The sequence below is a fragment of the Blennius ocellaris genome (assembly GCF_963422515.1).
Source record: "Blennius ocellaris genome assembly, chromosome: 20".
NCBI classification, from domain to species: domain Eukaryota; kingdom Metazoa; phylum Chordata; class Actinopteri; order Blenniiformes; family Blenniidae; genus Blennius; species Blennius ocellaris.
Genome location: NC_137669.1, coordinates 19,861,475 through 19,877,790, shown reverse-complemented (window position 1 = coordinate 19,877,790; position 16,316 = coordinate 19,861,475). Strand labels below are relative to the sequence as shown.

General features: G+C 39.2%; 1 protein-coding gene across 1 annotated transcript; it reads left to right on the top strand.

Annotated features, from left to right (window-relative positions):
* The first annotated feature begins 420 nt into the window (after positions 1-420).
* On the top strand, positions 421-6,228 carry tap2a (transporter associated with antigen processing, subunit type a). Its single transcript, XM_080516361.1, has 11 exons — positions 421-930; positions 1,378-1,492; positions 1,583-1,713; positions 1,889-2,094; positions 2,477-2,674; positions 2,745-2,873; positions 3,791-3,979; positions 4,148-4,327; positions 4,657-4,816; positions 5,008-5,144; positions 5,241-6,228. Exons 1-11 carry the CDS (start codon positions 426-428, stop codon positions 5,445-5,447), a joined length of 2,157 nt encoding a protein of 718 aa, XP_080372487.1. The 5' UTR covers positions 421-425; the 3' UTR covers positions 5,448-6,228.
* Positions 6,229-16,316: the final 10,088 nt, after the last annotated feature.

Here is a 16,316-nt window from a genome sequence, read left to right as displayed (position 1 = left end):
TTTCAATCAAACCATGTATCTTGCTGCTGTTATTGTATTTTTATTGCTGATAAAAGAGGAGGCTGTAACCATATCTCACTGCTGTTTCACTGGCATCTCACAATGATAATAAAAAAATATATATATTATTAATTCCACAATAACACATTGGAATACATGTTCTAAAACGCCTGTCGTCGTTTCTACTAACCTATATGTGAGCTGTGATCAGATGGTATGAGGATTTTATTAAAAAAACAACAAAAAACAACTCTTTTACTAATAAAAAACCCCAGTTGTGTGGCTTCAGTGCAGCGATGCAGCAGTTAGTTCTGTAAATTTCAGGGAAACCCCTGGTGTTGACAGAAAACGAAACTGAAACCAATTGAAAACTCGGCATTTGTCTTGACACACTGCGGGTCATACGAGGACAGTGTTGCTGAAAGATGGCAGGTAATCTTGGGACAATATTTCAAAAAGTCTCGGCTTTAACTGCGGCCGTCTGCGTGGACTTTTTCCTCTTTTACGCATCAGGATTCGTGGTCACGCACAGCGCGTTTGGACATCTCTTGCGCTTCTGGACATCTGCGGCTCTGCGATGGGCAGCTCTTACCGTTGTCTCCCTGCTGACACTCGGCGGCATTACCCCGATGCTGCTTCGTTTTGTAACGGCGTACAGTCTGCTGCCCGCGGTGTTCGAGACCGGAGCGACCGCACTGTACCACGAGGCGGGTGAATGCGGCGCAGCGGCTGATGTGCGCTGCTGGCTGATGTGCGCCGGAGCGTCTCTGGCTGCCGCGCTGTTCTGGGAGCTCACCTTCTCCGACACCAAGGAGCCGCAGGAGAATAAACAAGAAGCCAAAGTGTTGTTCATGAGAGTCCTTCACCTGTATAAACCCGATTACCCCCTGCTGCTGGGGGGCCTGCTGTTCCTGTCGCTGGCTGTCATCTGTAAGTAAAAAAAAACATGAAGATGTGATCATCCTGAAGCCAAACCTGCATCCTGTTATAAATTATGTATAAAGTGCTGTTGATCGATTTGCGAGATTTACTGATTGCCCTGCGCAAATAATAATGGATCCGATGTTTGCGTAAAGATCCGTCGATGCGCTTATACTGATAAAGTAGGATCAGAGATGCAGATCATCATTAATAATGTAAATATCCACTCATATGCTGCTTTGTCAGACTTTGGGGAGATGGTAATATGATAAATACAATAAAATAAAAGATGCCGATGAGTTTTCTGAAAACACAAGACATTGTGATTTCATGTCATATACTGAAAACAACTCAACTACATCTAAATAGAGTAGTGAAAATACACAGTGAATTGTGATGCAATTAATGATAGTGGTGATTTTTTTCTTTCGTTTAACTGGTTCTGTTTTATTTCAGGTGAAATGTTCATCCCGTTCTACACTGGAAGAGTGATTGACATCCTTCGCAGTGACTACGAGCCAAATGACTTCCTGTCTGCGCTCCTCTTCATGAGCCTGTACTCTCTGGGAAGGTATAGGCCAATGTTTACCACTCACATTTGTCTGTGCCTCATGGGTCATTTCTAACAGAGTATGTTTTTTTTTTTTGCATGACCAATCAGCTCTGTGAGCGCAGGCTGCAGAGGGGGGCTGCTACTTTGTGCCATCAGCTCCTACACATGCAGAATCAAAGTGAAGCTGTTTCAGGCTTTGACCAAGCAGGAAATCGGATTCTTCGAGACCACAAAAACAGGTACAGCCTTTATAATACAATATTCAGCTATGGGAGCCCCCACACACACATGGAAAACATGAATCTCCACACAGAAAGGCCTTTTAATTTGACATGAACCCAATGATAATCTTCCTGTTCGTCATTGTGGTGTGAAAGAAAGTGCAAATAATGTGCACATTTGCTCTCTGTGCAGGTGAAATCACATCCAGATTATCAAAAGACACAGATCTGATGGGAAGAACAGTTTGTCTTAATGTCAACGTGCTGCTGAGGACTCTCATCAAAACACTGGGCATGATCTCCCTCATGATGAGTCTCTCATGGAAGCTCACGTTTCTGGTGCTGATGGAGACGCCAATCACTGGTCTCATACAGAAGATCTATGACACACACTACCAGGTAAAAGCTTTCCACATTCAATTTTATATAATGACAACAAAATCAATTTATTAATCTTTCCCAATACTGTAAAAACAATAACTGAAACATTTTTGTACAGATATGAGATATACTTATTTAAAACCATAGTTATGGAAAAAGAAAATATCTACTCTGGTTTATATCCAGAATCTAAAATACATTGCTAGTGGGAGGATAAGACAGCTTCTGAGAAGATAAGACCATGATTTCATGTTGGATATAAGCATTATTTTGGTCATTGTCAAAGTATAGGAGTATTGTTTTATGTGATATTGGGGAAAAAAGTCAGAAAATGTTACTTTTTTGACAAAGTTGTATCATATATTTACGTACATTTCCCTCTTTGTCGTGCTCTCCTCAGAGCTTGTCCCGAGCAATGCAGGATGCAATGGCTCTGGCAAGTGACACTGCAAACGAGGTGGTGTTCGGTATTCGTGTGGTTCGGAGCTTTAACGCGGAAAAACACGAAGCCCAACGCTATCACAGACGCTTGTTGGACATACGCAGCCTCAGGATCCGCAGGGACACTGTCAGATCCCTTTACCTGCTCGTACGAAGGGTGAGTAGCCTCGAGACGACAAGGTGATTTTAATGATCTCAGCCATTTATTTTGTTGTATGTGCCTCCAGTTGACAGGCTTGGGCATGCAGGTCCTCATGTTTTACTATGGCAGGCTTTTCATCCAGAGGGGACAGTTGACCACTGGCAACCTGGTGTCCTTCATCCTCTACCAGTCAGATCTTGGAGACAACATCAGGGTATCTCACAATGTCAAGTTCACACTAACAATTTGTTTAAAATCCGTAAACAAAACACCATTCTGCACACTGTCTCTGACACATATTCTGCTATGTGACTTTCACAACAATGCTATGCTATGCTAAATTGATGTTTTTACCAGATAAGGACTTGCCAGAAGACAATAAGAGACTTTCTGCGTCTTTTAACTTCATGGTCTTGGTTCATCACTTAGTAACAGAGAGATCTAGTGTCTCTCCTAAACAAGTGGTAAAAGTCCACGAGTGAGACAATGCTTCTTCAATTTTGCGTCTTTTTAGTACAAACATACTTTTAATAGAAAATCAATACAGTAATGGATAGTGTGAATACATTTAAATAGTGTAGTTGTAACATAAATATGAAACAGTTGATCAGTAATAGTTGATCAGATCTTGTATTATTATTAAATTACTATGTTCTGTTTAAATGATTAAACTATATCTAGTGAAAGATAGATTGTGTTTATATCTTAGTATAAAAAGATTTATGATAAAAAAGATGAATAAGGATAAGAAATACAAGTACAATATGAACACGCCACCATTCAGTATTCATTATATTTGTTTTAAAAAGTTAAATATTTATCCAAACTTTCCTTTTTAAACTGCCTCTGTCAATAATAAACATGGGAAGTCACAGAAAATCAACATATAATCAGGCCCCTATTGCTATTTCTATTTGTGTGAGTGACTACGTTACGTACATTTAGACTGTACATTTCATAATTTAAGGGACAGTCTGTTTTAATTTGGCTTTTTTAAAAATGAGAAAAAAAATAGAGTTTGAACATTTGATCTTTTAGCTTATTTTTTTCTTTCTTTCTTTACTCTGATAAAGTGCATTTGTTTGCAAGCGATCGCCTCGTAAACTCATCCCTGTGCTGTTGCTCTTCCAGGCACTCGCTTACACCTTTGGAGACATGCTGAACTCAGTGGGAGCTGCTGGGAAAGTGTTCGAGTACATTGACCGAAAACCTAAAGTGAACACGGAGGGAAAACTCAAACCCGACGAGCTGAAGGGACACGTCAGCTTTCATGACCTCAACTTCGCCTATCCTTTAAATCCCCAAAACACAGTGCTGCAGGTGAGACTGTTCGTTCGGTACTTATGTAAAATGAATGAGCATAGAAAGAGAAATGGGGAAAATAATTGACTGACTTACAGAATTTATCAGATAAGTCTTAAATTCATCTTATACTGAAGCTGTGTTTTAAGAAAACTGTGTTTCCACTCGTTTTTTCATATTTTCCAGGATTTTTCCTTGGAGCTGAAGCCAGGTCAGATGACGGCGCTGGTCGGACCGTCCGGAGAAGGAAAAAGCACTTGTGTGAGTTTGCTGGAGAGGTTATACGAGCCGCTGGATGGGAATGGAGAAATCCTACTGGACAGCAAACCACTGAAAGACTATGACCACCATTACTTCCATAAAAAGGTGACCACTCACACGCTTTTGTGTTGACAGATCATCTGCTCTGCCTGCAGGTGAATCCAGTGTTTGTTGATTTACATCATAGCCAAAGATTTGCAGAAAAGGAAATCTACAAGTCGGAAATGTCATGCATTCATCTCATACAGAATCTTCTTTATATTTCCTCATATCTCAATGTAGTCATTTATTTTCTTACCTTTCGTCACTTATACTTATTTCACATTTTGTCATTTTTCACATTTTCCATGTGTGTTTCCTAAAAGGAATGATGCCATGTGTATTTGAAAATGTGTACCAGGTTTCTTTTATACTCATGAGGATGTGTTTGTCAGATTGCAGTGGTGAGCCAGGAGCCGGTGCTTTTCTCCGGCTCGATCAGAGAAAACATTGCCTACGGGCTGACTGGCTGCTCACTGGATCAGGTCCAGGACGCCGCACGCAAAGCCAACGCCCACGACTTCATCAGGCAGCTGGAGAAAGGATATGAAACACGTATGAACTTCCCTCCATGTTGTTTTATTGACATCAATTCTGACAGAAAAACACAGTTTGTATGTTTGCACACTTTGGCATAAAATATCACTCGTGAGGCTATTAGTATCACCAGTTTATTCATTTATTGCCTTAAACCTTTAAGTTTAACTTTTTTGTTGTTGTTGTTGTTATTCCTGTCCATTTCTCAGAGGTGGGTGAAGGTGGGGGCCAATTATCCAAAAGTGAGCGTCAGCAGATCGCCATTGCTCGAGCTCTGGTCAGACAGCCGCAGGTCCTCATCCTGGATGAAATAACCAGCGCTCTGGACACTGACACCGAAATCAAGGTATGCTCCACGGGTTTTACTCTGTTTGAAACATTTTCATTCGCATCAGAACAAAAATGGGGTTGATTAACTCATTTATTTAATATTTCTGTACAGGTGCAGCAGACGCTGGCCAACTGTCCCAACCAGACCCTTCTGGTGATCGCGCACCAGCTGAAGACCATCGAGAAGGCTGATCAGATTGTGGTGATTCGAAGCGGCAAAGTTGAGGAGAAAGGCACTCACCATGAGCTGATGGACCTGAGGGGAAGCTACTACAAACTCAGAGATGAGCTCTTTACTCAGGACAGCTCGCCACAGTAACAAACTACAGACTATTTTCATGACATATCTTATCTTCACAACAGGGTTATGTTTCCACAAACTTGTTTGTTCTTCTAAGGAACTTGGAGATTGTTATCCGTTCAGTACGTGTTCATAAACAAAGACACTTCGACACGCCTATAATTTGGATTTTCTTCTCCAGAGTTGCTGTTTAAACCTTTGCTGCCACAAAGTGAAAATGTTCTGAAGCGTGATACAACAACACAATGATTTGTTGGAATGTGCAGCTTGTCCTCCTGCCAAAACAAGAGGTCTCCATGGTGATTATTGTCATTATCTGCACGAGGTTTCAGTGTAAATTCAGACTCACTGAATACACTAAAGTCTGCAAAGCATTAACAAGATGGAAATGGTAATCTTCACAGAGCACATGAACGCAGCCAGTTAAAGTACAGTATTGACCAGCGTAATGTTAAAACTTTGTTAAGCTCTAATATGACCAATACACGAGCACTTTAGACTGTTTTTGGACTGTGGGAGAAAACAACGAGCACCTGGAGGAATACCCAGGTAGAACATGCAAATTCTACACAAAAAGCCTCCTCCCAGCTTGTTAACCAAGTTTGCACTGGATTCGTATTCGTATTTTCGTATAGGATATAAAAACCTATGTATTTTCTATGTACGATATTTTATATTTTCTGCCCTGATGTTTTGATAAAGACATTCACGTTTCAAACGTGGATTAAGTCTTAAAGCTTTTTTTTCTTTTTTCTATTGAGGCCAAACGGCATTTAATGGAGATTATCTCACAAATAAAACAAAAGACTAATAAACTGCATTTGCCTCTATGTGTGTGTGTGTGTGTGTGGCCTTTTTCTGCAGATTGTACAGTTGAAAAGTCTTTCTATTTGCTTTTGTCTTGTGAGGGTCAGGTGACCTGTCCAGAGACAAATCCTACAACGAGCAGATCTCACTTTGAAAAAGCAATGTTGAAGACAAATGGACCTGTGGAATAAAGATATGGAAAACATTTATGTACTCATAAAACAATGTCAAATGAATCATCCTGATTGAGTGAGGAATGAAAAAACTTGATAATGCTCTAAATCATTATATTCTCCTGACATAAGTGCACATACGATTCAGAGTCTATGTAAACTTCATGGTCAATCTAAGTGTCAGCCTCTGCTGTTTTTATATCCGGTGCGCCTGGATGGTAGCAGAGAGAATAAAAAATGAAAGCAACTCCGTGGCACCCTCATCAACATGCTGGTTATGCAGGCTATTGTTGAAACGGTACTGGAAAGTCCCCTCCTGTCAACTTTATTCCTTTCTTTTTGGAAAGTGGCCCAGTCATGTGTGTCATAAATACCAAAGTTACGCCGTGTGATATCAAAACACCAAACCGCTCCCTTGACAGTGGTCGGGCTGAGTTCAGGCAATATACCAACCGCCATTTTGTCGAGTTGCCTCTGAATCCACGAAATGGCGCCTGAGGCCTGGCAGGTTCTGCATTTCTTTCTTCTCACTTCAATGAGCGCAGTTGTTTTAAAACTGGCTCAAACCTGCAAAACTTTAAAGGTTCATTTCACTTTTTGAGGGAAATGTAAAAACAAAAACAAAAAATGCACCAACAAGCCCACATGTTATTTGTTACAACTTACTATCTTTTGGGGCAAAATTCTTGTTTAAAATTCTTCTCATATACTCGGTGACAGTCATATGCATTGAGTCGTGTTGCTCCACATGTACATCCACAGCATCCCAGTGCCCATTTCTTGACCTCAACATTTATTGGCTGGATTATGAGGCCATTTTCTTATATTATCAAACACTCCTTATATTTTCTCATAATATTGCAAAGCCAAACAATAAAGCTGGTGGCTTTTTTTTAAGTGCATGTAGCGACAACAACTGAAAATGGTTTGTATTGACAGCATACAGAAATCATACAGTGACATGTTTTCCTCGTATATAATCTTACAAATGAATTTTCATTAGCATATTCATACAACATGCCTACAAAGGCTGTGCTGTAACTTGGACTTCTCCAAGTTTTTAAAGCTCTCTGGCTCCCCCGCTGGTGGGAGTCAGGTAGTGCCCTTTCCCATTATGATCATGTCCTTTTCATTCAATAAAATATCCTGATAAAAGGAAAGAAGTGGTGAATTTAATTATTTATGAACTATTGCATTAAATGAGGAATTCATTTGGAAGTGAAGCCATTAAAAACAAATGCGTGGCACTGAGCACGTTTGCCTAACGTGCTGATTGAGGGCTCACCCTCCGTCCCTTGAAAACACCTGCTATCGACAAATAACCCTTGTTGTGGTCCAGCAGAAATTAATGTTGGTGTTGCTGGTGGAGGCTGGCACGACGCTTAATCTTTAATCTTGGCTGTTTTCCCAAACTCCTCTCGGCGATGAGGGCGAGACACACCCACCGTCCACCATTTCAGGCTGACACTTTATCAACACAATTAACAAAATGGCAGACCGCGGGCAGAAGTCATAACATTCAACATTATTCACATTGTGTTACTCATGTGTGTCCCGAACCGTCATTGTGCTCAGACTTCTCATTATGTCAGTGTTTTTTTTTTGTGTTCTCGATGAACCAGTTTTGCACCATACGACTTCACCGTACCACCACGCTGGAAAGTCCCTGCTCTTCTTTCTTTCACTTTCTTTCTTGAATGTGTTGTGCACTCGCTGCCAAACTTAACCACAGCACGGCCGCGCCCTATTCATAAGACTGATTCTCTTCACTGTATTTTATTCAATATTTCAAAACAAGAAACTACTGCAATACCGATAAGCCATCAGTGTTCCCAAGCTGGAGGAAGATATGCAAAGGGCCTGGGGTTATTGCTGTATTAGTGGAAGATAGACTATGAACAATCCATTAAACTCATTCCAGTTTATTCAGATGATTTAAGGATCCTGAGACATGAAAAACATTCAAATCACTTTACTTGGATTTTAGACTCACATTTTGCAAACCACAGCTTCATGTCACTGCCTTCTCCTCAGACAACCTGCAGAATTAAGTCGGGCGTACAACCAAACCAAAGTATTATCTTCTTTAGTTGTTATTGGAGTGGATTTTCACCCGGTGAAACCCTTCATGCAGGAGGACTGTCAGATCCTGCTGATTGATCTCCAGGAGAGAACAATTGCTTGACAAATGAGTTTCACTGTAACATGATATCTGCGTTGCTCTCTCCTCGATACATCCACTGTACAATAAAGGATGACACCATTACGGCATTATTTTCACACTAACAGTATTAGACTAGTTTTGTTTCATGTGTTTGAAATTTGAGTTTGTTGAGAAAAGAGAGGAGAATAGGAAACAGATAGAACAATACTGGAACATGCAATTCATAAAACAATTTGCATAAATGTTTGTATTTATAAAATTAACTGACTCTCTCCACTATTTAGGATTTTATATTGCTGTAGTAGAAGTTAAAAGACAAACCTTTGTAAAAGCTCTGGGTGAATGAAGATATTTACACTGTTCCTCTGCCTCCTCCTGACCACCAGATATTTCCTGAAGCTTCGACGCCCCTGGTGAGATTATTATAATTCATGATTATAAACCCACATTATGGCCTCCTGCCTAAGAATTTTGCTAATATGTATTCCCAATATACTCTTCTGACTGTAGAGAGTTGTGAAAACAGGCATAATATAACTAGATCAGGCATGGGACATCATCAAAATATATATATTTTAAATATTGGTGTATTATATTGTATTTTATGTTACTTGATGCGGTTATGAACACAGAAGACTGTCGGATCCTGCTGAGTCACCTTGAGGAGACAAAGACCTGCTGGGCAGCTTGGCTTCACTGCAGCATGATATTTGCGTCGTGTCGATTTCTTAAATTAAAAGTAAAAAAGGAACTGAGCCGACGAGGCGTCCTACAGCAGTGCTTGTTGCTTTATTTTTCACAACTCATTGAGTTTTGCTGAGTGTGTTTGGAGCTTCAGTTCATATCGAAGAGAAGAGAGCTTGAATCAATGATTTGCCTCCAGGAAAACTGGCTGACTTTGTTCACTGCCCGGGATTTTGTATTGTCTGATTATTGGCAGGTAAATCCCCGCAACCTTTTGTGAATCCCCAAACATCCCACGGGGAGAAGAACAATTGCAACACTTAATCAGTGTGGGCCGGTTTGCTCACAGGTGGAATGAGCTCTACTATGGTAACCTGGTGGCAAAACAAGTACTGTCCAATACAACTTAAGTCACACGATTGCCCCAGGAAAGTCCCCTCTGGTAAACAACACCGACAATAAAGCGCTGATCTGATGACTAGTTTGGAGTTTGGAGAGGAAAAAAATGCCTTGACAGAAACTGATCCACTGCCAGCTGATAAACAGTTTGACCTTGATCTGTGACCAAACCCTAAAGCAGAGTAACATCACCACTTTTAGGTGTGCTGGGCTTCTTACTACCGGTCATGTGATTTACTGGAAGTGGCAGGGCCTGGTGGAGAGGTAAAATCCAGGAGGAATTAGCGAAACCCTCAAGGCAGAGCACGTCACTGCACTTGACTGACATCTGGTGAGGAAAGCAAAAAACAACACAAAAAAACCCTTAGTTATATGGATATACAGGATGTACAGACCTAGGGTCTGCAGGCCAAAACGGACTAAAAATGTTAAAGTTCAAATGACAGAAACAGCCTCAACTGTTGAAATGTCAATCACTATTCTAATATTGAAAACCTCTAAACTGCTAAAACATTTGATATTGCTGCACAGTCGTCGCCAATAAAATGTATTTAATGTAGATTTATAATAACTCTGATCCATTTTGTATTCATGTTTCTAAAGGTATATACTGTGGGGTATAGAGACCTGTTAGATGACACAGAACTGTAAAAAATGCCACATGTAAAACAAAATATGTCAATGCTTCTACTGAAAAAAAGGTCTTGCATGGTTAAGTTTCACATGTGGCACCTCATTTGCCTCTACAATATCCACTGTAGTGTAAATATCAGATATTACTGTGTTTGACCTCACATGAGCTTTCTCATGAAGTGGGTTACATTGTAATCAGCATGGGATTGTGACGCAATCTACTAAAAACAGACCGGTGGCCAACAGCACTCCGAGTGCCTATCCAGGGTAACTTCACCATCAGGCCATGAAACCATGTGATTTCCTGGAAATTCACTCCGCCTGGTGAATCAGCATGTATAAACCTGGCAGCCGAACCAGTGAGAAAACAACTGAACTACAGACATCGACTGCCACCAAGTGGTTAAAAGCAATTAATAAAATGTATTTATTGCCAAGTGGTGAATTTTGGAGGTGGTGGAATCAAATGTAACTGGAGTGATGCTGAGGGTTGCTTGGCTAAAAAAAAAAAAAAGAGAGACAACAGAGGAAGAAACAGTTATAAGTAATTTTAGATTCTTTTACAAAATGATGATTTCTATAAAACTACTAAGGTTCACTCACTCCCATGGAGGAGTGGAGGTGACCAGAGAAAACCCATGTGCGCACAGGGAAATCATACAAACTGTACATAGAAAGGCCTCAGAGCCCAGCCGGGAACTGGAATCTTCTTGCTGTGAGGAAAGAGTCTATCAAACTTTATTTCAGTGGCACTTTTCGCACGAGACAAATTGTGGCAGAAAAGTCTCCATATTTGAAAAGACGTTATATTAAAACCGCCATGTCTTTCTCAACTCACAATTTATTAATAGCCAACATCCTAAACATCACTGTTGTGCTTTACTATTATTGGAAATACTATTCTGTAACACATTGCCCTGCGCTGCACTCGTTGGTGTTGTGATTAGTAATTGCCGCTAGGGGGCGACATAAGACAATATATTGCTAAACCAAGCGATGTTACAGGAAGAGTCTCTTCAAAAGTCAATTACTGTCTTTACTTGTCCTAATAATTTTACAGCTAAATATTAACATTTTCCTCCTTCTGTATGCTATCAGGGTGGCTTGTCACAACTCGGGATGAAATATCTGTCATAGCAACACTCATAACAAACTACACAAGCAAATCCAATACAAGTTCTCAGACAGTTGTGTTTTTTGGAAGTTTGTATTTCATGCTGTCATTTTGACATTGCTGGTCTGATACCGTGTGAATTATATGATAAAATCCACAAAAAATTGTAATACCAACCAAAATCCCTCGGTATTTTACTTTGTCACCGCATTTGTTTTCTAATTGACATCCATTTTTTTATATTTACCACCCTGTGTCAACTACTATTTCAGTAACTATGTATTTTCCAATTAATATTTCTTAAATATGACAAGTCAACTTCATTATATGGTTGAAAAATAACAACAACAAAAAAACCTGTGTAAAGTGCATATAATCAAATATGGAATCACAATTTGCGTTGTTTTTCCTCACGTTTAAAATAATAATTTAATAATCTATTCAACTGACTGTGAGAAATAGAGTTTTCCATGCAGTTTGACAAAACAGAATGGTGTATTTTAAATGCATTAAACTGTCTTGTGTTTTTATGTTTTCCACAAATTTGACTAGTCTTACACAAAGACCACATCTCATTGTTTACTTTACTTACATTGTTCACCACCATTCAATTGTGTATTTTGAATGATTCAAGACGTGTAAAGAAAATATCAGCAAATGATCCTTAGGCATTAGATCTAATGAAATTATTCAGTTGAACTGGTTTAAGTAGACAGATTCAAAGTCATCTTGAAATGCTAATGTTATATAACTGAGACTGCTGAGAATTGTTGTTTTTTTTAAACCTTGGCTGGACTAAACGTTAATGTTTAAACATGACAGTGTGATCTAATCTAAAGAATAGATGCAGACCTGAAATATTATAGAAATGACAAAAACTTAAAACCTGAGGATGTGCAACAAGCAAATCTTTATCGTTCAGCATTTTCTCTTTTAACCTTTCCACTGAAGACGTGAATCATCCATCAGAAACACGAGAAAGCTCGCACTTCAATTATCAAGAGCGGTTACTTCATTCATCAGTGGGAGTGAAGAACATCTCCCGATGCTTGTGTGCGTTCTTTGTTCTTTGTCTTGCATGAAAGAATAACAGTTGGAGAGAGTGAACGCACAAATGACAAGATGAAGACAATAGCCTTTCCGCCTGGTTTCTGCTTGTTGTTAACTCGACCGTCAGTCTTCAACTTGTTTGAACCTGCTAGTCAACATCAGCACTGTGGCTGCGCCACTCAAATAAATCTAAGAAGGCTCAAAGACATATGCTGTAAAAGAGATTACTCATATAGGATTAGGAAGTGTGTTAGTCTTAATCTCATTTCTTGTTAGTGATCATCTTGGTTGCTTTTATCTGTGCCAGCGGTCGGCTCTTCCTTTCGCGGCTGATTTGTGAGATACCGTTTAGGTCACGTACAAAACCACACTGGACGTCCAACAGCTACATCCATAATGCCATTTGCCCTAATTCTCTCCAGCAAGTCAAGCTCCTGAAGGAAAAACACTGATTTAATTCACATTCAAGCAATTTACCCCCTCGTCTCTGAGCCTTTTGAAATGTCACTGCCCAGGTTCATTCGTTTACAAATCAGCTTGCATGTGTTCATTGGCAAACTGCTCTTGTCTTCTTTTAAAATGGATCCCTGGTTGTGTCTTGTCCTAAATTTTTATTTTTAAGGAACAACGGTCAATGACGGACGTTATTTCAGATGTAGAAGCAAACTGGGCTCAAGTGAATCAATACTGTTTATTTTTGTTGTCCCCAACTTTTTGTTGCAAAAAAAAAGAAAGAAAAGGAAAATGCTAATAAAAAGATTAAAAATAAATAAATAAAATGGATCCCTGCACTTGTTGAAGGAAAGCACAACAGTTTAAAAGTGTGTGCAGGAACAAAATATAGAATTTTCCCTTTGTAACGACCCTTTTTAGGGGTCACTACTACTACCAGTGCTGATTACAGCGACGCGTCATTGCTTTATTTCTGACTGAATATCTGATTGCTCATTTCCACACAAAGACCAGTATGAGAGAGGTGAAAATCAATTTTTTTTTTTTTTTTTGGGAACACCTTCACACCTCAATCAATCAGACCGCATCTCTGTGGACCTTTTATGCAAACAAAACAAATTGTGTAAAACGGGTTGAAAAGCTCTTGAATAAGTTACCTGCAGAAAGAGTGAATCCTTTTGTGCTCTTATCTCTTCTGATCAGAGAACCCTCTCCTCTCAGGACGAGAACCAGTTTGAGTTTGTGACACTGAGAAAGGAGTCTGCATGTTCTCCTAATGTGAGTGTGAATTTTCCCCGGACAATCTGGTGCCCCCCCCTTACAGTCTTAAAAAAAACAACAACTATGTGTTTGTGGTTAGTTATTGACATGAAATTGCCCTGTAGTTGTCTTTTTCAGTGTGTTTGCCCTGTGGTGACCTCCAGGGTTGCGCCCTGCCTCGGTCCTAAAAAGATTAAATACCACAACATAGCACACGTTTTGTGTTTTGACACACACACGTACACAAAACAAACAAATAAACCATAAGCATCACTCTGACTATGATAGATTTGTATGAAACAGCTGACTGACCAATGAGAGGTTAAAACTAAAGCAACACGCCAATAAGTAGTTTGATTAACAGATGAGTCAGGTGGGCCAGTTTGTAGTGAAAAAGGTCATCCTGTTTTCAAAAAGATTGCGTGACTTTTCAGGGACCATTGATTTGCTATGTTGATTCAATTTATCTGCTTTCTTTGTCTGTCGGCAGCACCGACCAAAGTTTTGCCTTGTAACAAGTGAATTCTGAAGTGGTTGTCTGGAGCGTTCAGCTCCTCGGTCAGTGACGACACATCGCTGCCTTTTTGTTTACTCAGCAACTTTTTCAGGGGGAAATCTCCAGAAACAAAGGGACACAACAGCAAGCAAAATGTGCGGTGTTGATTTGAGCCGGCGTGTTTGATGAGTAAACAAGTGACTGTCTGTAGACGCATGAATTGGAAATGTACACTTTAACAAAAGTATTGATTGTTAATCGAAAACATGCTCGTAAATGTCACAATGTTGATTTAGGTTGGTTTTGTAGAAAAACCGAGGCTATCGGGGGACAATGTTGTGGAAAATGACCTCTGATTAAATCATTTTGTGCAAGTGATTATGACTCAAATTACATGATGAATCAAACCAATACAGTGTCACATAGCTAAGAAATCATGAGGACATTTTAAGCTTCTTCTTGTGTGAACACTGAACAAAACTAAAGTCTCAACATTAGACTATTAACAACTTGATGTGTGTCTGTGGCTTCGTCCACCAAAATAAAGTTTGATGCTTGTGTTGTTTGGCAGCCACAATCCTTAACCCAGTTATCTATGTGCAATTGATGTAAGGTCCGTATTTACAAAAATGACAAAGTAAATAAATCAAATAAAAAATAAAGGATTATGCAAGTTAGGATCGAAGACCGATTGATTTCCTGAAGCTTCAATGTACATTTGAATAATTATTGACATGAAATTCTATTCACAACTTGCATCAAATATCCATCTTAAAAATATCAAAATATCACTTTTCTATTTACTTATTTTGAAGGGCGTTCTTCTGTTTGTGAGTACTGGCTGTGCAGAATTGGGAGATTGTAGTTTGTTGCAACTGAAGAACTTGTAACACCGTGAAACCATTAATTTAGTCTGTTTATAATTCCCTGACTTGTGTGAACAGAATAAACCATTGCTTCACTGTTCATGTTGAACAGTTCAAACAAAGTAAATTTAAAACCTGTGCGTTCAGAGGCGAATACCTTTCTTTTTCACCATTTGTGGATTAAATCTGATCACGTGACAGGATCATGCAACCCGGAAAGAAAAGACTGAGGGGGAAGTTTGGCTTGTGTGTGTGTGAAAGAGTGAGACAGAGTGTGAGAGAGAGAGAGAGAGAGAGAGTGAGAGAGAGAGAGAGAGAGAGAAAGAGAGAGAGAGAGCTCTGCTGATGACTCAGAGGAGGCTGATTCTGATGTAATCCTACAACCAACCTCTCTTTCCAGTATCGTCAACAGCTCGATGTTAAAGTCATTGTTCAGCCATTCTTTCTTGCAATTGGGTGTCATGTGTGGACATTTATTCTCACTTCTCATCCACAATTATCATCACAAAAGTCTCAAGGGAAAATAAGGGTGCACACAATGGTATGTCAGGTTGAACTGTGAAGGCCAGACTGAAAATGAATAATTAATAATTAAATTAATGTGTTCACTAAAAAGCAGAGTCAGGCCATTCAGATGTACTCAATCTCTTCATTGCAAATCATATTTTTTAATGTCGGATGCATCACTCCTTCTATGTCTTTTTTTCTGCTTTCAGTTTCAAAGATTCACAATTTTGTTTTTTATATCGCCAATAAAAGCTTCTTGTTTTCTCTCTCATTTCATCTAGAATGCAGGCATCATCATACCATTCCACAATTTTACATACAACAAGATACATAAAAGTGACATTTAACAATTTTAATTAGGAAATGCAAAGCAACATTTAAGCATGTTAATATTTTTTTCCCCCCCTGACACTCAAAATAACACAGGATTCCCAATACACAATGCACAATATCACTTTTTGGGGTGTTGATGTCACAATGAGCGCTACATAAAAACAAAACTGTAAAAGTTATTTTAGATGCCATAAGGTTTGGTTTTTGAGTTAAAGTACCAGTTGCTTGTCCTTTTCTGGAGTTGTATTGTGTCATCATACGGGCATGTATGTATGCATGTTTGTATGCACTACAAGATATAAGTGAGTTACATGAACTGTGGAATAATGTACATACATGATGTATATTATGTAGATATGTAAATATGTTTTATTATGATTTATTTCTCGTAATTAATTATCATCACTTTCAACAATTGAATGAATATAAATTTCGTCAAGTGAGTGAAG

Excerpts from the sequence above, each read along its gene's own strand:
- tap2a (XM_080516361.1), top strand. The coding sequence starts at position 426 with ATGGCAGGTAATCTTGGGACAATATTTCAAAAAGTCTCGGCTTTAACT. Across the intron at positions 1,493-1,582 it reads AGCCTGTACTCTCTGGGAAG|CTCTGTGAGCGCAGGCTGCA; the intron begins GTATAGGCCAAT and ends ATGACCAATCAG. Across the intron at positions 2,095-2,476 it reads TCTATGACACACACTACCAG|AGCTTGTCCCGAGCAATGCA; the intron begins GTAAAAGCTTTC and ends TGCTCTCCTCAG.